Source organism: Trachurus japonicus, chromosome 9, assembly GCF_045865225.1.
Source record: "Trachurus japonicus isolate A0001 chromosome 9, Traja_1.0".
In the NCBI taxonomy this organism is placed as follows: Eukaryota; Metazoa; Chordata; class Actinopteri; order Carangiformes; family Carangidae; genus Trachurus; species Trachurus japonicus.
The window spans coordinates 36,318,722-36,345,225 of record NC_140915.1 but is presented as its reverse complement, the minus strand read 5'-3'; the positions used below and the strand labels follow the sequence as shown (position 1 = coordinate 36,345,225).

Below are 26,504 nucleotides of genomic sequence, written 5' to 3'. Positions count from 1 at the left end.
ATTCAATTTCTGCCCGAATATTGTTTCCTTCCTATCCTCCTGGCTATACCACTCATATTTATTCATTTCAGTGCCTATTTCAGTCGACTTGCAAAATATCAAACTTGTTGGCGCTGCTCTTAGAAATGCATTCCATCAGAGAGATCAGATTTGATTGAAGGGTTGGAAGGAGGAAAAGGAAAATGCCCCTTTGTCATATTGCAACATTTTCAACATTCATCAAATTAAAATAATTAATTAATCAATATAAACAGTAATATGACTGTGTAGGGAAAATAGCCTACTCTCAAAACAAGTTTAGAATCAATCATGCTCAATTGGTTATCATTGCTGATGCATGCAGTTCTGATTATGTCCATTTCATAGCCTACTTTTGAGTAGGCTATAACTTTTAACAAAACAGTGAATTGCTGTGCTTTTTACATCTTCTTTTTTTAATCTGCAAAGGGACAGGTGTGGATAGTTGTTGTGTCAGTAGCCTTCTTTTTCTTTTGAATGTATTTTTCTTGTATTGTAGGCCTATTGTATTTCTATGCCTCTGTAAAGCACTTTGAATTGCCCGGTGTATGAATTCTGCCTTGCCTCACCTACACGCGGAACCAATGTTATTAGACAAAAATTCCCACACGGAAAGGATATTTGGTAGTACACGGTAAAAACCTGCTAGCGGAAGGTAAACAGAAACCTTGGTCAACATGGCAGAGGTAAGCTAACGATGAATGTGTATTTTATTTTTTCATACGTCAATATTTTGTGAACGACGTGTTCATAATGTCACAGTGTTTAACGTTTTCTTCGCATATGTCCGAGAGAGAAACAGCGGTAAAGTTGAGCACCGTAGTTAGCCTGGTGGCTCACCCGGTCGAGGCAGCTTGCCTGGTAACGTTTACTCCATCTGTGGCAACACGCTGGGGTATTTATAAAATAATGACTCTTATGCGGCAGTGTTTGGGGAAAAAAAACGTTGTGTGTCAACGATGAGCCGAGCTGCGTGAGTTAGATAGTAACGGGTTTTGAGGAATAGTTGTCAGGGTGCTAGTAGCGTATGGCAGCACACAGCAGCAGAGGGGCTCCAGGGCAGGGATGTGGCTGCGGAGGGATACATCCTGGAATAAAGTTTGCTCCCAGCTCAAAGATGGCAGCGTTACTGAGGAGGACAGCTGTTGAGAGGAGCTGTGAGCAGCTGTGGTCCTCTGACAGGAAACACACAGTCTGAACCGCAGGCAAAGGGCAAACACAACCGGCGCTCAGCCACAGCTCTGTGGATGATTCTGCCAGACAAGAGTCAGTAAATGATGACAAACGAACTAACATTTACATAAAGGTGAACCACTGCAATGTTTCCAAATAATCTTTTCTCTCTTTCTTATTTTCTTTCTTTTTTTTATGTTGTCATTTACAGTTGACATAAAAACTGTATTACACAAAGTGTACATGGGAGTGAGGGGGTTACAACATAGAAGAGTGATGCCAGAAGATTGAACAAGTTATAGTATGATAATATGCAGGAGAGGTAGGGCAACAAGGTAAACCAATGCAAACAAAGTCATTTCAAAAACAGGGAAACATAGTACAGAGTCTGTATGGCTTACTTGAAGTTCAGAGTGACTGATTGTGTTGATGTATTGTTTGATTTCCTTTCGAAACAGCAAAAACAGTTGTGAATATGAACTCCGGCTTAAAATAATATTCTGTTAATTATATAATATTGATTTAATTGGGGGGGATAGGACTGAAAAGAAAACAAACAAAACATTTTGATGTTTCCAAATAATCCCTTTTCACTACTGGTCAGACCTGTTAAAACACAGGTGTTACTAATTACATTAATGAATGCTGCCTGTTCCACTGAGCTGTGGCAGTGATGACACACACCACAACGACCCTAGAACTGAAGCTGAATGACATTCAGACATAATCCATTTTTATGTTTATATTACACCTGTAGAGCTGCAGTGGGGATAATTTAAATCATGTTTAAATTCAAAAATGCAAAGCAAATGGAATAGCCTACTTTTGGATGTTGGACCTTGGTCATACAAAGTAATACATGAAGGATGTTTGGTCTAAGACTACTGTTGATAAAATATGACAATACGATAAATTAAGATTTATTTGTTGCAAACACATTATTAGGCTATACGTAGTTCAATGCACAGTGAGATGTGTTATTGTAATGTGTCTGCTTCAAGAAATACTAAAATAAAAAGATGCAGTGTAAAATGTAAGAATAAAGCATAATATATGGGATACGAAACTATAGTGTTGCATAAATATAAATGAATGGAATTAGTGTGCAATTAATTGATAAAACCTGATAAGAAGATTAACTGACAGTGAAAAGAATGAGTAGTTTTCCACCTGTATCTTTGCTACTGTGAGATGTCAAAATGTTCCTGTAAAGATGCCTGTCTGACTTCTATTTTTCATTTAATCTGGAGAAATCAGACAGCCTGCTCTGTTGAATGTCTTTGCAAATTGAGACAAAGCATGCTGTAAATAAAATAACTTTGTCTAAGATGATACGCATAACACCAGGGTTCAGTCTAATTCTTACAGATTATGACAAACATATGTGCCCCTTGGAATAAATTGTTTTCTTTCAGTTGGCATCCCAAGAAAGTGCAGTGATTTCTAAAATTGCAACGTCTTGTTTCCACAGACTCACAGCTTGCAGGACATGAGGCAACAGGCGGCCATCGCTGCCAAAGTCTTCATTCAGAGAGATTATACAAATGGCACCGTGTGCCAGTTCCAGACCAAGTTCCCCTCAGAACTGGAGACCAGGGTAGGATACACCTCTTCACTTTATTATGCAGACTTTTTTCCATCACATTAACACATAAAAATGGCTGGGCGGACACCACCTGCTCTCGCTCACAGACACACGAAAGGACAATGGATCTGTGTGTCATAGTTGGACTGTCCATCAGAAGCACAGTGAGAAATCCCAGAGTGGGTGGACGATGAAAGAATGCCTAGAGATCATACTGTCTGTCTCATTACTGTGTCCCCCTCTGAGGGTCTGTTAGTCAGGGTGCACATGAGAGTGTGTTGTTGTTGCATGCCAGGACTGGGCTCACCGGCCAATCACAAGATGTAATCAGTCAGCTCAACACTGATTACTCATATACTACTAGATATATTACATACTGACAAATGAAGTTTGAATGAGGTTTCCTCACTTTTGGAACAGAACCCAGAAGTTTCTGGTTTTATTTTGGCTGACTCCATATTATCCTTTTACATATCTGCTTCCTATTCATAGTCTCAGTGAGAGCTGGAGGCCTTCCCAGCATGCTCAGAGAGAAAGGCAGAGGAACTAGGCGCTAGTCCCTCACACGGCTCAAATGTTACCTACATACTTATTAAAGGGATAGTTCAACATTTTGGCAAATTCACCTATTACCATAATCCCCATAGTCATACGAGTAGGTTCATTACTTTTAATTCTTGGTGCAAGTTAGTTTGAGATCGGCGGGGCAGAGACACGAGCTGCTCAGCAAACACAATAGAGGTGAACGGTACAGGTCCCCAAAACCCTCTCATGGACAAGTTGTGACCTGCACATTCACCACGCTATGAAATAATCATGTATCATTATGTAACATTACGACACATGAAGCAAATACTCAGAACTACTTGAATCACTCGTGTCTGGAATGTAGGCATTTGCCCCGAAAACAACTCTGTCTCCTAATGTTACATTATCATTTCATAGTGTGGTGAATGTGCAGTTCACAACTTGTCCACCAGAGCGTTTTGGAGTTGTTGGATTGTGTATTTGATGAGTTTGATGAGGGACAGGGGACCTGTACCATTCACCTCTATTGTGTTCGCTGAGCAGCTCACGTCTCTGCCCCGCTGATCTCAAAACAACATGCACCGATGATTAAAGGTAATGAACCTACTGCTATGACTATAGGGATTATGGCGATAGGCGAATTTGCAAAAATGTGAAACTATCCCTTTAAAGCTGCATTTAGAGTATTTTCCATGTACACATGTATGTCATTCAGACACAGAGCCTCTGAGTTTGAACACTTTATTGTACTTTAGCTGCAGACCATAGCTACTCAGAAGTTGTTTTCCATTTCAGTCTGGAAGGAAACCATAACCAGAGCTGCTGAAGAAGAGTAATGAATTATTTTTATGTTGCTCAATGTTCAGGAAAGGACAGCTCAATGGTTTGTTTAATGCAGCAAACCATCCATATCAGAAAGAACAGTCACCGTCCTGGCCCCAGAAACAGCTGAAATCAACATGGAGCCAAAATCCCAAGGAACCCTGCTGGACTGTGTCCTCATGTGAACCCTGGAGGAAGTGGCTTAAGAGCAGGAAGGGGGTAACGACGTGAAGGAGGAAGAGCAGGTTGCTGAGCCCGAACACGCTCTACGCCACATTAAAGATGGCACCAGGCGAACAGAGCAGAGTTTGCAGGACAGAGCTCTGCAGTTTTGAAAAGCACACACCACATGAAAAGAGGCGCTTCACAACACTAACCCTACTTAGACTAGTGGTTTATTGGCACTTCCCTCTTGATTGGGTGGTCTCGTGGTTTTCTGGAGGATCCAGTTCACACACACACACACACACAAAAACATGTTGTCAAAAGATCACTTTTAGGGAAACATTACCCTACTCACTGTTTACCTGAACATTATTTTATCCTAACTTTAACCAGTTACAAAAGAAGCCGATGACACACACATATACACATACACAATTTACTGCTGGAGGAATGGTTATACTCTGGGAAATAAAAGCTCGAGTCCCCTCTGATAAAATGTTCTTCCCACATATATGTTTTTAATGACTTGCTGTTATCCCTGTTTATGAAATATGCAGTATGATGCCAAGCTGTTTAGTGGCTTCCATTTTTAGACCAGTTGTTTATGTCACTGTGAGGATGTTTGTAGAACATAGTGTTCTGAAAAGTCTTGTTTTCAAACCATGTTTTTTAAATTTTTTTTATTTTTATTCTAATCCCAATATCTGATTTAGCCATGTAGTTGGCCTTGTTTAGCAAAGCCTTGCATGCTGTAACATCGCAGACAATCATCTCAAACTGTGGGATTTATTATTTTTGGTAACTCTTTCTTTCTCTTTGCACCAAAAGAAGTATTTCTGCCAGACCGTGCAAGAATGTTTTCATTAATTGAGAACTGGCAGTTTTGTCTGCCTTGTGTTCAATGTTGTATTTCAAGGTCACATTATGTTCAGTGACTGGCTGCTACAGTCACATCTTTTCCTTACTTCAATTTGTAAACCCTCTTCAGCTTTGGACTCTCGTCTAATATTTTTTGGAATCTTAATATGACTGCATCAGACAAAATGGAAAGATGGAAAAATGCGGTTTGAATCGCCGACGCCGAATTGGAAAATTAGGAGGAGAACAAAGACTCCCAATGGCGGGTACCAAACACGCCTAAGACCGTGATGTGTTGGAGCTTGTTGTTGCATTCCTCGGGCACAGGGGCGCAGAACGTTTGGAGGCTTTTCACAGGCTCAGGAGGCTCCTGGCCCCCGGCTCCTCATCATGGTCTGGAGGCTCCTCCGTCCCGTTCCTCCCTCCTCCTCATCCCCGGGAAAAAAAAATCGCAGAGAGATGGACAGATCCAGGTCCAGCGTGGGACTTGCGTCGACACCCCAGTCAAAAAACAGCCTCCGAGTTCAAATGTCCTCCGCCCTCCATCAGTCTTTTCCGCGCAGCGCAACTTTTGATGTGAGGAATTCTTCAGAAAATACTGGTTTGATTATCAGCCAGCTGCGGTTCCAGTTTGTGTCCCAAAAAGCTGTCTGCAGTCTGCAGCACAGCTGAGATGCATCTTCATCTTCATTAAGGTGCGCCAGTGCCATTGGAGAGGGAAGAAACGATCAATATTCCTCCCCGGATTTTCTCCCTGGGTGTCCTGCTCTGGGCGCGTTTTGTCGTGTCAGTTATTAAATGAAAACTTTCTCGGACCATATGGTCGAGGCATCCTAATAATTTCAGGTGGGGAGGAGGAGGAGGGCCCAGCCTAGCCTTGATGTACGACCAGTCGGAGAAAATTCAGCCCCTCGTTTATCTAGAGATGGAAGGGGAGGGAGAACATGATCTTGTGCTAAGAAGGCCATGTTTCCCATAAGCACCCCAGCAGGGGAGGAAGCACATCCATGATTTTAACCCTTTGTTCTTCCCCAATGTGTTTCAGATCGATAAACAGCAGTTTGAAGAGACGGTTAGAACGCTCAACAACCTGTACGCCGAAGCTGAGAAGCTGGGAAGCCAGTCGTATATCGAAGGTTGTCTGGCCTGCCTCACAGCGTACACCATCTTCCTGTGTATGGAGACTCACTATGAGAAGGTGAAGGATGTTTTATATTTCCATAGGTTTATGCAGAAGTAATGACTTGGACTGGTTAGAGAACATCAGTATATCTTGAATCAGGTTAGATTCTCACTGTAGCTGAAGCCACTGATGGTAAACTGATAATTCTGTAATGTGGTTAAATCAATGTAGCCATAACATTATCCATGATTGTGCCTATATAAGTGGCTATTCTGACAGCACTTAAAGGTCCAGTGTGTAATAATAGTAGATGCTTGATTTGTCCAATGGTAAGTTAACTCTTGGAAAATGCTTAAAGGTCCAGTGTGTAATAATTGACAAGGTTTATTGGCAAGATATGGCTATACTACCCATGAATATATTTGTATAAGTCATAATCACTATAAATTCAAATTTGTTTGGTTTTTGTAGCATTATGATTATTCTTTTATATCTACATAGCAAGGGTCTTGCTTTAGAGAGTGTCGCTATCTTGTGCTGCCATATTTGTACGGCAGCCCGAATGGAAAATCCAGCCAGCCAGAGAGCAGGTTTAGCAAGTTTCATGTTCATAAATAAACCAACGAAAAAGAAAGCGTAGGAAACAAAGTTTTTTTGTCCTCGGGGGCTACTGTCACTTTGCCGACGGGAAGGGTGAGTGCGAGCGAGTGAGTGCTGCAATCTAGAATCTGAACGCTAGATACAGTATGGTAGTCCCCCCCCCAATTTTACATACTGGACCTTTAAGAAGATAGTGTTAAACTTGTTACGTTACTGTTACACAAAATTTGCATCACAACCTCGTTCATCAAAACAGCCAAAGCAAGAGTTGAAGCCATAATAATAATCATAGCAACCTCCATGGTCATATCTCTAACCATGTGCATGGTCCAATCCAGGCTTGGGCAAACTATGGCCCGCAGACCAGATGCAGCTGGTCAGGCTTTTAAATCTGGCCCGTCAAATATTGGTACAAAATTTCCCAAATTATAGCAAAGATTGCAAACTTTTAACGCAAGTGTTCTTTTACTTTTAGGTAATGGCTTTTACATGTAATTTATATTAGTATATTACCCTCCATCCATCTGATACTGGCCTGGGGCCTTTTTCAGAAAACTGTACTGAACTGGGAGCTTGTTTGGTCTAACTAATTCAAAGGTAATCCATGGATAGCTGTGGAAAATAATTATTTAAACTACAAATTAAGTTTCTGAATTTTGACACAAATCATTAAAAGCTGTTACCTGTTTTAATGTAGCTGAACCTTGTAAATCCTGCTCTCTTACTGGCTCTCAGAATCAGTGTGGCAGACGTACAAGCAGTCAGATGAGGTTGCCATGCTTGTTTGTGGTCCCTCTGCTGTCTGGTGTAATTATATCTAACAGGAGAGACATCAGATTTGTTATTGATGTAGAGTAAGATAACTGGTAAACAGCCTCAGGCTCGTTCACCATTTATGGTGAAAAGTACTTCCACATGGCCTCTCAGATGCTTCCATGTTGTGATTATCAGATCAGCCTGGGTGGTTTTAGAAAACAAAACAAAAAACTTGCATATTTGAACATTTCCAATAGATATGAAGAGTTGAAATTTTTCTTTAATATAAATACATGCTGTCTGGTCCTGTGATGGAAGAATTAGCTAATATGCAGACATTGAGAAAAGCATGTAGTCAAAAAGACCTGAAGAAAATGAAAAACATTTTGCAATGCAAATGCTTTTTTTAAACTTAACATATTAACAGCACTTAAAATAAACATAAACAATGCTTTGTCTCAACTAATTGAAAATCATTACAAGTCTAATTTCACAATTATTGATCTAATGTCAATATCTGAAATAACTGTGGTGTGAAAAACAAAGTAACACAAGCACAACAGCTTACCCTCTCTCTATCTGTAACATTAGAAGGTTTCTTATTTGTCTGTCTTGTTGTTGTGTTTTTTGTTTCTGCTGTTCCTGTCTGTTTTCTATCACCTGCTGTTTGTCTAAGCTCCTGAGGTCATAGTATCAGGTGTGGCTAGCATCAGGCTCCAGCACTGCTGGCACTGTGCTGCTACTGGGAAGATGACCCAGGCACACAGCAAGAGAAATGATTAATTACATTGTTTGAATTTAAAAAAAAACCCAAGATGATATATTCACATGGCTAGTTTTGTACAGCCAACAGTCCAAAACAACAAGATATTAAATTTACAATAATAGAAAACAGAGAAAAGCAATAAATTCTCACAATTATATAGTTGGGAGTGGGATGCTCTTGGCATTGTTGATCGAAAAATGGCTTCAGGCTCCACTTTGGACCTATCGAGACAGAATTTAACAACTTTGACCTCTCAAAGGTGGGTATCCAGAAAACTGTTTTTGTATTGTAAAAAAGAAAAAACCTGATGTATAATATGGTTGTAATTATTTAATCATCAAAAGATACCCAGCCCCAATCATGAATAACTACTTGACGTATACAACGCACATGTGCTGGATCTGGTTTTGGAATCTGCATGTTGACATATTAATGACAGCGCATAGTGGACATTGAAGCTGATTGAGGTGTGTTAGTGCTGTAAGAAATTATGTTTCTGCTGTGTGGAATCATTTAGCTTGGCTGTAAATCAGCAATTTTATGACCTCTATGAGAGCTGGCAAATAAATTGTATTTATAGTCGGCTAAAATCCCTTTTGGCCCGGTTTGTGTAGGAATGTAAACGGATCAGTATGTCAGTGGTCTTTTCTTGTCCTATACATTTGTCTTTCAGTGGACAGGAGTGAACAGGGATAAAATAAAATAAAAAACATTTGGCATGGTTTGAGTTTTATGAGCACTCATAAAGTCATGCAATTTAAATTGACTGGTCATTACCAAAGTAAAAATGAAGTCTGCTATCCAGCACTGCAGCTCAAGAATGTGTTGGGGTTAGCTAGCTGGATCCTCTGGTTGCCTACCTAGCCAGACAGATTAGCCAGTTTGATTCCAGGTAGCAGCAGCACACTGAGTTTGTTTCTCAATTCAAACAGGACTTAGTTAAGCTTTCATTTATATTTCTCACCATTGCTCGACTGTATTGTGTGTTTACCGTAAACGCCGGCCCCCTATACTGGCCCGGTCTGGCTACAGGTTTGAGCAACTAAAAGCCAGTCTTGGTTAGAAGTCGGGTATCTTCTGTGCAAGTTGTCATGAATGTACAAAACCTCTCAAAGCCACTAGATCACCCGTATGAACAGTTTCTAAGCTGATTTATTCAAACATACACGGCACTGCTTATATCGCACTTTTTCCCTCAGTGCCACTGTTATAGCTTCTGGTTAACATGGACTCGCTACACATCATTGGATCGCTTAGATTCTCCACAATTCAGATGTTCAGTTCACTAGTCCTTTGTGAAGAGACAGCATCGAATAATCTTTCTTTGGGTCGGTCGGTTGAAGTGGCATGTTGTACGAAGTAACATTCTTACTGTTTAATAAGACAATGGTTCCCAACCTCGTGGGTTAGATTTATATTCAAGAAAGTGAAAGTATAGAATACAGGGGGGTTTTTTTAAGATTGGGAGCGGTGTGTTTAATCATACTTTTAAAAAGAATAGTAATTGGTTAAAAAATATATATATATCAGTAATTCTTATCAATTACTAGATATTTCAGGCGACCCCATTTGAATTCCAGACGACCCCATGTGGGGTCCCGACCCTAAGGTTGAAAAACACTGGTTTAAAACAATCGATTTGATTTTATCTTCGTAGTATTGTACCTGAGCAAAAGATTTGTTCATAGAAATGTAAAGCCTGTTCCATATAGACACCTGTCTCAAATACAAGCTCAGTTCAGCAAAAACAAGAAGTGCAACATCTGCAGCAAAGACATGAAACCCCGCCCCTTTTGTAAACATGTCTTTTAGCCAGTTTAGAGTCTTTCTATCCTTGATTGTCACCTGATCTGTCTTGCACACGCAGCATGTTTAAGACACAGGTTTTCAGTGATGCAGGTCCAGGTACTGTGGGGGTCGAACTGAGAGCTTTAGCTTGTTTTTCTTGAGCTAGTTGACAGTGGATTTTGAGGTCTGCTTTGGATCATTGTCCTGTTGTAGAGGCCAGCCTCCTTTCCCTGTCAGTGTGCTGACTGATTACAGGACATTTGCATCCAGTCCGAGCTGATGTTTGGTGCAATTAGGGCTGTCACATTATAGTTGACGAACCATTTAATTGTCTCTTTCTGATAATTTTATGCCATCATTATAGTATAAGCTTAAACATAGTTCAATAATACACACACAGCTTATGAAGAAACATAACCATTTTTTGGCATTAAAGGTCCAGTGTGTAATAATTGGCAAGGTTTATTGGCAAAATCTGAATCTGAATACTACCCATGAACATATTTGTAGAACATCAGTTCATCTTGATGAAGGTCATATTCTCACTGTAGCCGAAGCCACTGACGTGAAACTGATACTCTGTAATGTAGAATCTGAACGCTGGATATCAACCATTTTACACACTGGACCTTTAAACCTCGTAACATATGAATAAAAATTTCATTTCTATTTGCCTTTAGGCTTTGGAGCTAAATCTCTGTCATGTATCCACACCAATCATCTATACTGATACATCTATTATGCACTGTCAATAATAATAATTTATTACACCACTGTTCGCCATTAATTCTCTTTCTCTTATTATATTCCCTAGTTACTCGCACTTAGTTTATTTTAGTTTTATTTTTGTGCAACGACAAAGGTACATTAGAATTTCACTGTAATGTCTTGGAACTATATGTGACAAATAAACTTGAATTGAATTAAATACATAATACATGATGTTAATATCGAATATTAGAATATTAGATTATTAGCGCCTTGAGATAATCTTTACTCATGAAGGGGGCACAACGTGATGACCAGTCAAACCTCAAACGGTGGAAAACGAAGAGGGAATAGTGATGGAAGTATGACGTTTCTGTTGGAAACGCAGAATGGAATGGAATGGAAACCATTTTTAATCATTATGCAAAATAATTGCGGTCAGCTCAAACAATCGGGATCAGGCGATTATGTAATAATTGTGACAGGACTAGGTGTAATCCATTATACAAACAAAAACAAGTCTGACCCGGGTATATGATACCAACCTACGAACCTCATCGTTTTTAGTTACAGGCACATTTGGTTCCAACAGTGATGGTGGTTGAGCAGCCACACGCAGCCCTGATCTCAATATACTGTGTAACTGAAACAGAGCTAACAGCAGACAAATATGAAAACACAGCACATGTCAAGAACACCCACTCCAGGGGCTTTCCTCAGGTTCAGTCCCAGCAAAAAAAAAGGAGAATGATTTAATTTCACAAGAATTCCATCCATAAATCACACAATGACCTAATCTATGTAATGTAACTACTTCTGTCATGGTTTTCATGCACTGTATAAAACATCTCAAAGCGAAAAACCTTATCAGATGGTGGACCCTGGACCGACCTTTCAAATGGGGGTGGGGTGGGCTGGTTTGTGGACTAATGTGGGTCAGTTTTAGGGGTGAAAAAGTTTGAGAGTCATTGTATTAGACAACAGCCAAATGATATGACTTATGGGGATTTATTTATTTATTTTTTGCAATAGCCTCTGAAAGCTTTGCTTGCTTTTAGTCCAAAAAACTAAAATATGGATTTCAGGTTGTTAGACTGTCAGAACCAAGCAGATGCACTCTGTGAGGGAGGTTAGTGATGTGATGTAGAGACTGAAACTGTGATTTCTTTTTTCTCCTTTAGGTTTTAAAGAAGATCGCAAAGTACATTCACGAGCAGAACGACAAGATCTACGCGCCGCGAGGTCTCCTGCTCACCGACCCCATCGAGAGAGGCCTACGAGTCGTATCCTACTCCATACGGTTTCTCATACGCTCTCAGGTGTTAATATTCTAAATTCTCACCCACAACTTGTTGCCACGTGCAACCGTTCAGCAATGCATTTATTTTTCCCTCCATCCGCGGCCAGCAACAGTAAAAGCAGGCTTAAATCCAGATTACCAACCTCAGAAACATTGGAAAACCCTGTTAAGCATCTACGTCTTGTTGTTTTTACACATAAAAAACAACAACATTTTTGTTCAAGAATGAGCATGTTCAGGATGTTCCGAGCAAATGTATCTTGTTAAACATAGCCTGAGATCAGGAAATGTGAGGGTAATCTCACCCAGTTTGAAGCAGAACAAGGAGCTTTCACAATGACCTAATAGATGTAGTGATTTACAGGCCGCCTGCCCCCACTGTGTCTTTGCCTGTAACTGCTGGATGAAAATGGAAAGCAGCAGTCTGGGCAGCTTACAGGAAATCCAGAGCTATGTAGGGATACCCTGTAAAAACACCAGATAAAAGTTAGTATGTAATCCATAGCATCTGCATAAAATCAGCGGGTGCACCAACATCCTGGCTCGACTCGCATGTGTTTGCGGGGGTGACTCAACATCCCAATTAATTGCAACTGGGCGGCAATGGGAGATTAAGGATAACAAAATATGACTGAAATTGCTCGCAGCCGAGCTTTGTTCCCTCTCGTGCCTCCGAGTTTATGGGCTTGACAGTGATCTGGATTATTTCTCTGACACTGTCAAGCTGCTCTGCTGACTTTGGCACAGAAGCGCCGACAGATTGACAGGAATGTCTCACCTGAGCGGGTCGCGAAACATGATGATCGTACTTGTAATTCTGAAAATGTAAGTTTCCTTCCAGGACTGAGGGGCTCAAAGTATGTGTGTGTGTGTATATGTATATATAGTATATGGGATACATGGAACTGACCCTGCTATAGAGAGCTGACATCACATCTGGGTTAGCTCCATTAAAGGATAATTACCGTTTTTTACAATCTGGACCTTATTTCTAGCATAAAATACGATCATTTACTCACCCAGACAACTTTGGTGTCATTACAAGTCGTTCCGACGAAATTAGATCCAGCCGAGAGCCGCATATATCCGTATAATGTGAGAACACGGGGCAGCGCAATGCAGCCTCTAAATAACACATTATCTGCCGCAAAACTTGTTCATTTCACCAATATTTTGTTATGGTAGGCTAGTACTATTCCCCTCTGAGTCCGGGGTTAGCTGTTACCAACATCCGTGGTCTGTAGGTTGACCTACTGACCTCTGACCTGGATGATGTCATCTCCGACCGTGGTGCGGCTTGTTGCTACCGCTAATGCTATGGTTTGTTTCTGCGTGTTTCCGACTTGTCAGAACAAAATGAGCAGCTGGATGAAATTCAGCTTCCACAGGCTTCCTCTCCACAACCTGGACTCACTAAAGCTCCGGCTAGTTGCGCTAAAAATGGAAACCAAATGCTGAAGCGGAATTATTATTATCAGAATGAGCCGAGTCGGAGATGACATCATCCAGGTCAGAGGTCAGTAGGTCAACCTACAGACGCCGGATGTTGATAACAGGTCAGCCCAGACTCAGAGGGGAATAGCACTATCGTATCATAACAAAATACTGGTGAAAAATGAACGAGTTTCGCAGTGGATAATGTGTTACTTAGAGGCTGCATTGCACTGCCCCGTGTTCTCACATTATACGTATGCGGCTCTCGGCTGGAGCTAATTTCGTAGGAACGACTTGTAATGACACCAAAGTTATCTGGGTGAGTAAATGATCGTATTTTATGCTAGAAATAAGCTCCTGATTGTAAAAAAACGGTAATTATCCTTTAACTCTCATCTTTGTCTGTAGCTGTGTCCCAATTCAGGGGCTGCATCCTTTAGAACGTGGTCTACGGAGGCCACGGCTTTGGAGGCGCCTCTGACGGTCGCGTCAACCGTTGGCAAATGGGCCGGTCCTTCGGAGCGTTTCCTGATCGTGTCTGAACTCAATCAACACCAGAATGTCAAACATTTGAAAGTGGCAGCTTTTTTACACTTCCCTTCGCTAGGATGCGAGGTGGCTAATAATTAACGGCGCGCAAAGAATATTGGGATACGGGAGACCACGAAGGATAGGTGCGGTGTGTCCTCCTAGAACAGGCAAGAGAAGGCTGGATTGGTAGGAGCCTTCAATTTGGGACAGGCCTCGTCACAACGCAGTGACATCATCAGCCTTGAAATGTGTTTTCCGAAGGATGCCGCCCCCAAATTCATATGAAAAAATTAAGTTTACTTCCTGTAGGACAAATCAAGCATCTACTAAACCTGCAGCCGTGAGAAATAGAAAATAGAGTTAATCTACTTTGTGAGCACAGAAAAACAAGTGCAGCAAAATGCATTTTACATCTTGGTAGCATCTTGGTCTCCTGTCCAGAACACAGCATCCAATTGACTGCTCCCCCTGGACTCGCTCATGCTCCTGTTGAACTGTGGGAAATGCTCTTTGGTCAAGGCCACTGAAAGCATAAGTTTTTCAGAAAAACATCCTTGTCTAAATGTCTGAAGGAAGCCAGAGAGCTCCGTCCCACGGCTGGATTTGTAGCTTTCATCGTAGCTACGAACGTCATTGGGATTTTGATTGAGGCTTTCTTCTACTGGAACAATTCTCTGAAGATCCATTTTCAGTTTGGTGCTCTGTTTCACCAATAACCACAAATTTTCTTTGAAAAAAAAATCTATAATGTAAATCTAAAAACTAGCATTAAAAAAAGAAACTCTTTCCATGAAGCAGTTATCAGTCAGACTTAAATAAAGACTCAGTTTCACCTCCTAAGCCTCGAAGAGCACATGCTCAGGAACTTGAAGGAAAATCGCCTTTTCCACAGTTATGTCCAAACACTGCTTCATTTTCAGTTTGAAAAAGGTAAAAAATGTGCATAATTGCTCAGCATCATTATCGTTTATAACTCCTGTGTTAAAAGTAAAGAGAATTCAAATTTCACTTGGTTTTAATTATGATGTAAAATGAAGCCAACCTTGCTCCAGATGTTTTTTCCTTGACTGAATCCTATTAAGGTTGAGGTCACCATCTTTGAAGACAGAAGTTTGACTAGATAAAAGCTGCCACGGTGAGTCTCATAATTAACATTCCCTCTTTACACATTTTCACTAATACACACTTGATGCTGTCCTGTCTGTCTCCTATTTCCTATCTCCACACACAAACAACACATTAGCGTGTCTAAGTACATTTTTTTTCTATTAAAAAACACATTTTCTGATTCATTTTTAAAGAAATATTGCAGGAAGGGGTTCGAGTCAAAGAGCAGCAATAAATTAGTTTCACTCTTTATGTGCCTGCCTGTCCAGTACTGACATGCAGAATGCCTCCTCTGCATTCAAAGAAAAGTCCCACATCAAAGTTGAAAGCATCTGTGAGTAATATTAATTAACGGCTTTACGGCCAGGAGGCTGGTTTTCTCAGCGATTAAAGGATAATTCTGCTTACTTTACGAGTTCGCGTTGCATATTCCTCAGTATTTTGTCACTTACTTCACCGAAAAGGCTTCGTGCACGCACAGTCGACCGTCCAGAGCACGCACACACACACTCACACAGATATTATTGTTGAAATCTTGTGAACTTGGAGAAACAGACATTCATCAGGAGCTCAGGCTCAGATGTTTCAGACAGAAGTATTTATTGAAATTTTATTGCCAAGGCGAAAATTACGAGCAGCACCGAGCCAGTGAATCATCGTTTGATACCGGTTTCTGAGGACATCTTGTCCAGCGGGACTCATTGAACTCGGAGGTCACATGTCCTTATCACACTATTGTTACGTGTCTTCCCTATTGTCCTTCTTCACTGGCTCTTCTCTGCAGAAGGATTTGGACAGTCTAACTCGTGCTCCTCCCTGCGTTTTTATTATCTCCAAGGCCTTGGCTGCTCTCCCTGCAGGAGGATAAGGATGGCTCCATGTAGACGCTTCTGTCAGTCATGATAGAAGCTCAACTTTGAACCGTTGTCTAACGATGTTGTGATCTATGATGTGGAGTCCAGCAGCTGAACCCAAAAAAGTGATGAAGTGCTGTTCTGTCACACCAGCACACTCGCTTCAGTTAATGGTATTTAAGTAGCTGGAAGCAAATAATTACCACATTTTAACTGTAATAGCTCATTTCCTGGTTTACTTTGGTGCCGGGTCTCTGCTGCATTCATGTCAAATCAGAGGAAGCTGGAAGCTCTGATCATCATGACTCATGACTTCAGGAGGAAAGTTTAGGAAGCAAGAATCATAGTTTGAATGTAATGCATTTTATCTAAATGGGACATATTATGAAAATATCACTTTTTGAAGGCTCTTTAACATATATCTGGGTGTTTGTCTTGCCTTCCGGTCCCCAAAATGTGAGAATTGACAAAAAAAATCTGTAATTTTCAGGCTCCCTAGGTTGAAATCCATGTGGTTTCACAAGCTTTTTACAATAATACCACTCCTACCTGGTACCAGAAGGGGTGGGGCGGGGCAAGCAGTGGTTAATTTGCATTTAAAGGGACAGGCACTGAAACCAGCCGTTCTGAACAGGGCTGTTTTGAGTCAGTCTTCTGTCATGTAGGGGAGACCGGGGTAAGCTGAGCCACTTCTCATATTCAGGATCACTACATCAAGGCAATGATAGTTTTGTTGCTAAATAATATAGCTACGTATTTCGGGATGTTGTGCATCTCTACAAACAAACAGAATGAGTGTAAACATTTTGAACTGTTTTGATACCAAAGCATGTCCAGATAACGTGGTCTTGTGGAAGAACTTACTTCATGTATGTGGTAAGATGAGCCACCCCCTCCTTCCCTTCCATCCATCTCCCACCTCCCCCCTTTACTCAATACTCCACCTGTTCAGGTTTCAGGTGAACACAAACAGCTGGAACCTGCTACTGAGACACTGAGGTTTGAGGAGTTTTGTGGTTACATTGCATCTCGGGAAGAATCCCTTATCTTTCTCTTTGAAAGTCAAGCTTGGCCTCACCATAGGCAGCTTTACCTCTTATCAGGCACTCACTTACTGTAATTCTACAGAATATTGATTTAATAATTAGGACATGTCTACATTACACTCAATAGTGTATGGGGCAGATGTCAACTTACCCCAGAGCTACCATATTGACTTTATTACTCCCCACAGTTAAAATGGTGCACTTTATGCGAAACTACCTCATGTTGTAGCTCATAGATCCCACAGCTCAGGTATGGAACAAATTTATAATTATCTCTTTTGGTCTAAATACAATTATCATGAAACTTATGATTGACTAAATTCACTTTCCAGAGTGAAAAATTATTTTTGGACATAAATGTCAAACCATTTAATTAATGTGTTTCCTACCTTCACAGACTCCATGAAATTATGCCTTCCTCCTGAATATTTGGTCACATGCTCAGTTTTTCTTAGGGTTTCCTAGCAACAAGGGGTGGCTCAAAAGCTCAACTTACCCCACTTTCCCTTACAGCACAGTAACTTCAGAAACCCTTGTTTTCAAGGTTGACTGAGATTTCACCAAGTGACTGGCTCTGCAGAGTCCAGGTGGCTTCTGCACTGGGCCACACAAGTATAATTGCACTTTGTGGAGGCCTGGTCGTAATTGGAGGGTGCTGGCAGTTTTTTTCACAACTTTTTACATCCTCTTTACGTAAATCAAAAGGAGGTTCCCAGCAAAGAGATTTATCCGCACTTTTTTAAATATATTTTTGGGGCTTTTTGCCTTTGTTTGATGAGCCTTGCAGAGAGACGGAAAAGCAGGGAATGAGACCGGAGGATTGGTCGGTTGGAGTCGAACCGACGGGCAGTATTTCAGGCATGCACCAACATGGGACATTGGGACAAACACCCTTTATGTGCACTTTGATTTAAAGTTAGAGCAGCATCTGGGAACATGTGAGGAGTATACAGGAGAGCTATTGTAGATAGAGAGAGCGACATAACTGTAACCTCCCAGAGAGAACACAGGCTTCCTCACGGCTCTTGACCTTGTTTCCAATCTCCTTTTTAGTTTTATTACACTGGAACTAAGGTTTTATTCAGACCAAGCCATCCAAGAAGTCAACAAAAATGATTCAAATACGAGATTGTGTCTCTGACTGTTTATTGAAACATTGTCTTCTTGTCAATGTTTTCCATAGGAATATTCTCCTCCTCACTTAGCTTAAAATGACTTTCATTAAGAGCATTCCTCAGCAGCTATCCTTCCATGTCACTTTCCCACAACGCACTTTGTTTAGTTTGAACGCTATAACCTGAGCCTGCAGTGTATGATCACGAACCACACATGGCTTTTATATATCTGCAGTCTTTTCACCCTGGCAGGCGCCCAAGGTATTTGACTCAAGAGCACATCTCATCCCATAAATTGTTTAAATCTCTGTTACAGTAAATCCCTTCTTTCTTTTTTTTTTTTCTTGTGCACAGAAAAAGACAGGGAAGCTCATTATGTGGTGTCGTCTTAAGATGTTCTGGGCTCAGATCATACTGAAAAGCACTTTGCATGGATGCTGGACAGAGCCAGGTCTCCACTGTAGCGTAGACACTACCATCAGGCAGAGTAAGACATACCCCATAAATATTTGACCTAAGGGGAATGTTGTGTTTGGCCTTATTTTTTGCCTCCATGGATCCTTGTGGATGGATAAACCATTGCCCTACTACCGTACAGACGTATACAGGGATTAATCTTGTCGTTTGAAATTCCTGCCGAGCGCCTCGGTACGTACACATGTCCTGTTGAGGAATGTAAACCCAGCTCGTTTATAAGTAGCTGTTGAGAGAAGAGAGCCCTGGAGCTCTGCCGTGGTCAAAGGCGGGGTAAACAGCAGCCAGGAAGCACAATGAACATACATGCAGTGGATCCATCCCACCCCAGGGTAAGCTCCTTAATCCTTCCATGGTCTCTTCTCCTCTGTCTGCTGCAGGACTGGACTGGTACATCAGCGGTCAGACCAATATCAATATTTAAATAAAACTTATATCAGCCATCAAGTAGTCATTAAGCTCTGTCACAATATTACTTTGACTGAGCTTCTGTCTGTGAAACCTCTCTTTCTTTATACAGAGGATATAGCAGGATATTATCCTGTTGGTTTGGGAATCACCAGAGGCCCTGGGATACGATACTTTTGTCTCGAGACAATATTATTGCAGTATTAAAAATAGTGCAATATGCTGTGATATATTGCGGTTTATTCGCTTTTTTCAACTGCAAATGATGTCTCCAAATGAAAACTTTGTTAAATCTGTTTTTTTAAATAAGATAAACCGCTTAGTCTGTTTGGATTGATACTTGGCGGCTGTATCGACCTCCCCAGCCCCTCTCATCCTGTAGTGTAGCTAAGTAATGTATAGTTGCAAAGTAAGTTTTTTTTTAAAGCACCTATATATTATTTTACACATAGCAATGTTTCACATGACTTTGTGAAAGTGGTCACCCCAGTAACAATCCAAATATCTTTCAGCAAATTGTTTTGGTTTTTACAGTCTTCAGCTTTGCTGTTGTTCTCCCTCACACAGCTCTCATTAGCCTTGTTTTCAGCTGGAGTTTTCAGCCAGAAGCATTAAAAACACAGCAGCAGACCATAGTAACCTGCTCAGCATCAAATGGAAGTTAAAACATAACTAGTGAACATGATGCAGCATTTTATAGCAATATCATTCCCTCAAGTGCTGGAGACTGAAACAGAGCTGGAAGTAGGGAAATGTTGACCTTTTTTCACCAGGAAGATGCATAACTCCAAATAAATGTTAATTTTGATGGATAACTTGTTAGTGAATGTGGAAATGATAATGTTTGCTGATGGAAAGATGATGTATCAGTTGATCTTGTTGCTGTACATGGCCAAAAACACCTGCTGCATTTTGAAGCTCCTTAGTTGTCTTGTTAGCTTGTTTTTTTTGGCTGGCTAGCTGGTTTTGTTTATTTTAATTATTGGAGAGTACATAACATTACCACCTTGTAAAGTCTGTATAGGGAACATTTAGTCAAACACTTAGCCAACTACTGAAAACATGTCTGACTGTTTAGCTAGCTTACTGCAAAGCATCTTTCATCCAGCTAGTTGCTAACTGTGAGTGTCACTACAGTATGTGTACTGTTTCTTCGATAGTCACTAGGCACGTTTCCACTGCGGGAGTTCCTGGTAAATAGAGGGGGGTAGGAACTTTACAGGAACCGTCCTCTCACTTGGCCCTCAGTGGCCGTGTCTCCACTGCACAGAATGGCCAGCAGTGCTCTTGCGGCGACATGCAACAGTTTTGATCATTGTGCAATCATTGTGTTTTTTTAATTTTTTTTTTTACTTCTTGTTGTTTTTCCGGCAGTGTAGACGCTTTCTAATGTAACTGTTTTTTTTTTGTTTTTTTTAAATGTTGTTAAGATCGTTGCAGAATTGCACGTTGGTTTGTCCACGTTGGTTTGTTACTGACTTATTCTCTCTTTTTCCGGTCAGACGCCCTTTCAAATAATGCTGGGTTTTAAAAATGCTGCTTATTTCGGGGCTTTCTCTTGCCGTCATATCCCACTTTGAGCTTGACCAATCAGCACAGAGTAAAACTCAAGCCCCACCTGGGAGTTTTTCGGAGGCGATCTGAGCACCTATCCCCTGGCATGAACTCCTTTTGGCCCTGTAAAAGTTCCTGGAGATGGTTCCTGCAGTGGAGACACACCAACGGCCCCATAAAATGAATGTGGAAACACACCTACAGTGGATTCATCAACTTATTCAGTGAGATCAGCTGCCTGCAGTAACAGTTGAACGAGAGTTGTCACTATTTACTGTAGTTCATCACTACAAATGAGCCCTTTTGCATCACATGTATTACTTTGATCAGTTTTTTTTCAGTTGCTGGAGCCTTGTGGGGTTTTTTGTGTTGAAGGTAGAAATAAAAAAGGTTGACTCATTTGCCTTCAATAGATCCGGATGAAGAAATTACCAATATCAACCTTCATCGCATGTCTATCCAACCGTGCTCTTCCACCTCGTCTCCTTCCTCATTGTGGCCGAGGGCCTGACAGGTTTAGAGCAGGATTTCTGTTTGGCCGGGAGCCTACCAGGTGAAGAGTTGAGCAGCGTGATGGATCGGCCTCTGGTGGGATGACTGCAGTGTAGCGAAGCCAGACTTGGCCCTCGCAGCTCCTGACTGCTGAGCATTCATTCAGAGGCAGATGGCGCCAAGTCAGTGTCCTGGCATCGAATCCAAAAGACATTCTGCTCCTGATAAGGTGTCGTTTGGCTCCGTGTACAAACTCGCCGACTGGCCACAGCACGCCAGCAAACCTGTAAATTAGGCTGCACACATGAGAATATTTAGTATCAGAGGGGAATGTTGGACAAGGTGAATACATGAATGGTATTCATCATCCGTCTGTTGTTCTTTTCTTTCTCTCTTTCTGAAATGAGTTTTTCCTCACCTGCGAGGAGTATTTTTACAGGCCCAACTAATGGACATTTTTCATTGAAATACATCACATACTCTTTTATTGCTTGTTTTTAGACATTTGATGAAGCAGTTGAACAACACATTGGTCAGTGTAGATCATATTAACACATTCTCCAGGAACACCTGACAGAACAATCCTGCTTTTGATACCAAAACTGTGTGTTTGATGCTGGTTGTGGAAGCTGTGCCAGCTCACTCAGTGCTCTGTTAATAGTGAGCCAGCAAATGGAACAGTAAATAACTATCGGTGTCAGTCAGGCCAGGTTCTGTTCAGTGGAAATTCAATTTGTATTCACATTAATTGATGTGTTTGGACTTAAAATCAGATGTGGTTAGGCACAATGGACCCCATTCCCAAATGTCTTCTTAAAACACACTGATGAAGATTTCTAAAAGATTTTTGACATTCAACAATTTTTTCTTATTTGGGATTTGTTCAAAATCTATGCACACTCGAGAGCAAACTTACACACATTTGAGAGCTGACACTTGTTCAAAATAAGTGCTTACTGTGTTTTATTCTGTTCTGCAGTTGTATAATAACATATGATTTGAATTAGAATCATTTTCATTTATCATCATCATTTATGTTGTTTTTAATAACTTAATAACGTTTTAAGCACTGCAGTCTTTTACAGGGATTGGTGGGGTGTTTACCGATGCTAATCCTATGTTAATCAACATTTCAGTTTAAGATGAATCTGATGTAGATTTATAGGGAACTTTCTTATGAACAAATTTAAGAAGAAACTTAGGAAGATTGGCGAATGATGCGCAATGTTAGTATATCGCTATCTTTAGTTAAAAGTACCTGCAAAAACCTGATCTCAACTAAGTCTCAGTCTGAATGAAGTTGCAGCACTGAAATGCTCTTATGCTTCAGTTGAGGCTTAAACATTATAAGGAGATAATGACTGTTGAAGTCTTACTGTGGACGTATTAGTTGAAGGTTAATCTCTGCAATAAGGAGTGAGTGAATGTGAATGTGAGGGGGGAAACACACACTGGTAGTAAAACTGAAGAATGAGATAAAAGCAGTTGACATGAAATCAGAGGAAGCAATCAAATTGTCAGTTTACCGCAAAAGTGATGAGCTTGGTCTGAAATGTTGTCATGACAGGTTGAAAACAAGTTCAAATGTTTGAGAACAGAAATTGTTTGCACATGAGCTCTGTGGAAGTGAGTGACACAGAGTTCAAGCACTTAAATAGTTGAAGCATCAGCTGAAGCCCAAAGAGGGGCTCGAAGTGCCAGTTGACAGAGCCTCCTCTCTTCTGATTGGCTCACTGACCTGTTGTTACTACGGCTCCAGAGACAAGCTGAGAGAGAAGATGTAAATCCACACTGAGGTGGTTTTTGGTTCTTAAATGCACAAATACTGTAAATCTTCTTATGGATCACTTCAAATGAAAGATTGAGGAAAAGTGCAGGATGTGGGACTTTTAAAGGAATCGAGGTGTCAGTTTAATACTTAGCATTTAAATCAGTCAAAAATTTAGATCAAGGCAAGGCAATTTTATTTGTATAACACAATTCATACATCAGGCAATTTAAAGTGCTTTACAGAGGCATAGAAAACATTAAAATCAAAAAGGAAAAGAAAGAAAATAAGACAGTAAAAGACAATAATAGCAATAGAATGACTGATAGATAAAGACATACACCCCGTTTACACCTGGCATTAACATGCGTCTCGTATCGAGTTGTTTTCGAGGCAAATACAGAGACTGCTTGCCGAAAAACTGCCCCCGACGGGAACATCAGCGGTTCTTCATGAATTTACCTCGAAAACAACTCTGTCTCTTAGCGTTCCGTTATTATCTCATAGCGTGGTGAATGTGCAGCTCACAACTTGTCCACCAGAGCGTTTTGGAGTTGTTGGATTGTGTATTTGATGAGTTTTATGGGGGGAAACCAAGAAATCCCATTAGCCTCCGTAGTGTAGCTCTGAGCAGCTCTGCTCCGCCGTTCTAAAAATAGCGTGCGCTGACAATTAAAGGTAACGGACCTACTGCTATGACTATAGGGAGGGATTTTGGCAATGGGCCAATTAGCCAAAATGTTGAACTATCCCTTCAATGCCAGGTGTAAACAGGGTCTTAGTATCAGCTGAAATATGAGCATCTGATATGTAGTATTGAAAGGATTTGAGTTGCAGTGAACTGAATTCTCAGGCTGAAGAAAACAACTAAATTGTAACACTAAAGATTAGAAAAATTGAAATGCAAGTCAAACATGTGAGTGCTGAAAGCAGCTGAGCTGTCAGTTCAAGTTGGACTTCTTAACATCATTAATGACTGTATTCTAATTAGACGACCCACCTACTGAGTATTTTCCTCTTTACATCCACCTCCAACAGAGCTGTACAGGTTACACATTCTCCTTGCTGTGATATGGCTGTTGTACAAAGGTTTTGTTTAGTACTGACTCAGTACAGTGTCACTAACTTCTCTCTCTGCATCTGTTGCAGGTGTTTAGCTGAGTGGAGCTGGCCAGCACCTGTGCCCCCCCTCCCTGAGGAACCACCCCAGACCTGCACCCTTAATACTGCGTCTCTACAATCTTTTCCACTAACCGTCACGTGCATGTCCCATTCAGAGAATCCTTTGTGACTCAGTTTGAGATTTTGTACTCGACTCTTGTTATACCTCCGTCTCTGTTCAATAGTTTAGGTTAATGTCTGCCTGTATTAAGTTGGAGAAGAGTAAAGGATGCCGAGCAAAACCTAGACTAGCTCATTTACAGGATATTATTGATATTCAAGTTCTTGACCGATAGTATTTCTGGAAGTGTGGACTTTTGTATATTTCTTTTGTTTTTGGACATTCCTTTTTAAATAATGAAGCCAACATACAGGGTAACTTATTTTTATGAAGGTTTATACAACTCGCCCACACCCGTGAATTCAGTGATTGTGTTGGCTGATTTGAGGAAACAAGGACCTCTGGTCATCAGTGTTGCTGCTCATCCTCATTGGTTCTTATTCATGTATTCTTGCAAAGGCACTTGTGTAGTGTATGACCTTTTCTGCATGTTTCCTTTTTAGAGTTTGATCTTACGCTTACTACAGTGGCTGCTGAACTTTATCAGGATCAAAACATTCCAGTTAGACGGTCACAGGTTCAAATATCCACATGCACAGTTTCTATGTATACATTGATTTATCGGATTCTTCTGTTGTTTCTTGAAAAAGCCAAATCCTGTGTTTGCTGTGTATTTAGCATGTACTGTTGTTATGCTCCCCCTCATGCCATGATCATTTTTTACTTGTGAACTGTGCCATGCATAGTGTTTGGTAACTACTGTTGATTTTTTTTGACTCATGTCTAATAAGCATATATTCATGTATTAGTGAGATTGCCTTCGACCGAAGTATTTAAAGTGCTCTTGTCAGTCGACAGTGCCTGTGATGGCTTTGAATGTTGCCTTTGTGTAAGATTTAAGACCCGGCCACACCAGGATTTAACACAGCAAAGTGTTTTCAGCAGTTTCATTCCAGCGAGAGTGAAATTTCAGCACAAGTATGCATCATGTTCAGCATTCTGAACAAATATGCACTGTTGACTAATAGCGTAGTCTTGACAGTGCCAGCCTTTGAAGGAACAGAGATCTGGACCCATGAAGCTTCTGTAGCTTGTTAGTTCTGTTGTAACTTAACTGCTCCATAAAAAGGAGAAAACTGTCAATCCTTAGAAAAGGAGCTGAGCTGCTGAACAAACAACCGACCAGTAGCCAAGCTCACTGTCCTGTAAGCATCATATTTAGGGTATGCAATGGTTAAACACAGTCAGGTGGTAGAAAACATAAGAAATCAAGAAGAAAAAAGGAAAAATCTCCTGTTGGCTCACTAACTAGCCCACCGACTGGGGTCTCTCTACTTCGCCAAAACTTTAAGAGCCAATATTTCCATGAAGCCATAATGAGAATCCTCCCTGTGTCATTTTCTGGTGTGGTCATGTCTAAACAGTGAGATTACGTCAGTCAGCTCCAGACTTTGTTCATTTAGTGATAACAAGCATCTAAATTCCATGTATGTGATTCTTGTCCATCTGTTACTGGAGGCAGAAGATGCTCAGTTTACAGTGTGTTAGGTTAAAACCTTAGCAAAGGTTGTATACACTGCACGTGGCCAGACATATGCAGATGCTCTGAAGTCTAACTGTGTGTGCAGGTGTAGGGTTTTGAATGCCACAGCTAAAGGATGAACACATTATCTTGAACTATGATTTTTGTAAATAAAGTTTCATTACTTTTTTAATTTAGCTCACACTTTATTTATCTGAAATTCATTTAATTGAACTTTTCTAAGTTCTTTTTTTTTTCATTTGAAATCCAAATGTTTTATTAATCCAGAAGTTGTATCCACATAAATAAAACTTGTACATATTTTACACCATGTTGGTTTCTGGTGTTATTTTGGTGTTGACAGTTTAGGATTTTATAAACTCACTCGAGAGGATGGCTTAATGTCCCTGGTGCTTGTCATGATTTAGACACAAAAACTTCAAAAGTGAGAGCTGAACGAAGGCCAGGGACTCGTTTCAACTTGGTTTAGTTTCAAGGGCGGTATTTTGTGTTGTCTCTAAGAGTTATATAGCAGGGAAGCTCTCCTGATTCCATCAGAGCTGCACTATTTCTCACGATGGAGATGAACCCTGAACCATACGAGGTTATATTCTCACAGGAACGGCGGAGTGATGCATAGAGGAGGCGAGCCATTTTTCAACTGTGTGAACCTGAGTTTAAGTTGTTGGATGTGATCTCTGCTGAAGGGAAGCAAGATAACCTAAAGAGAGACTCATTTGTAGCTGACAAATATCATTTTTTACCACATGTCAGCGGAGCTCTTCCA

General features: G+C 40.8%; 1 protein-coding gene across 1 annotated transcript; it reads left to right on the top strand.

The window, feature by feature from the left end:
* Positions 1-637: 637 nt before the first annotated feature.
* Positions 638-26,033, top strand: LOC146982127 (golgin subfamily A member 7-like). The gene is made up of 6 exons (XM_085787650.1): positions 638-704; positions 2,663-2,788; positions 6,195-6,347; positions 12,072-12,173; positions 15,238-15,290; positions 24,123-26,033. Exons 1-5 carry the CDS (start codon positions 696-698, stop codon positions 15,277-15,279), a joined length of 432 nt encoding a protein of 143 aa, XP_085643776.1. The 5' UTR covers positions 638-695; the 3' UTR covers positions 15,280-15,290; positions 24,123-26,033.
* The last annotated feature ends 471 nt before the right edge of the window (positions 26,034-26,504 follow it).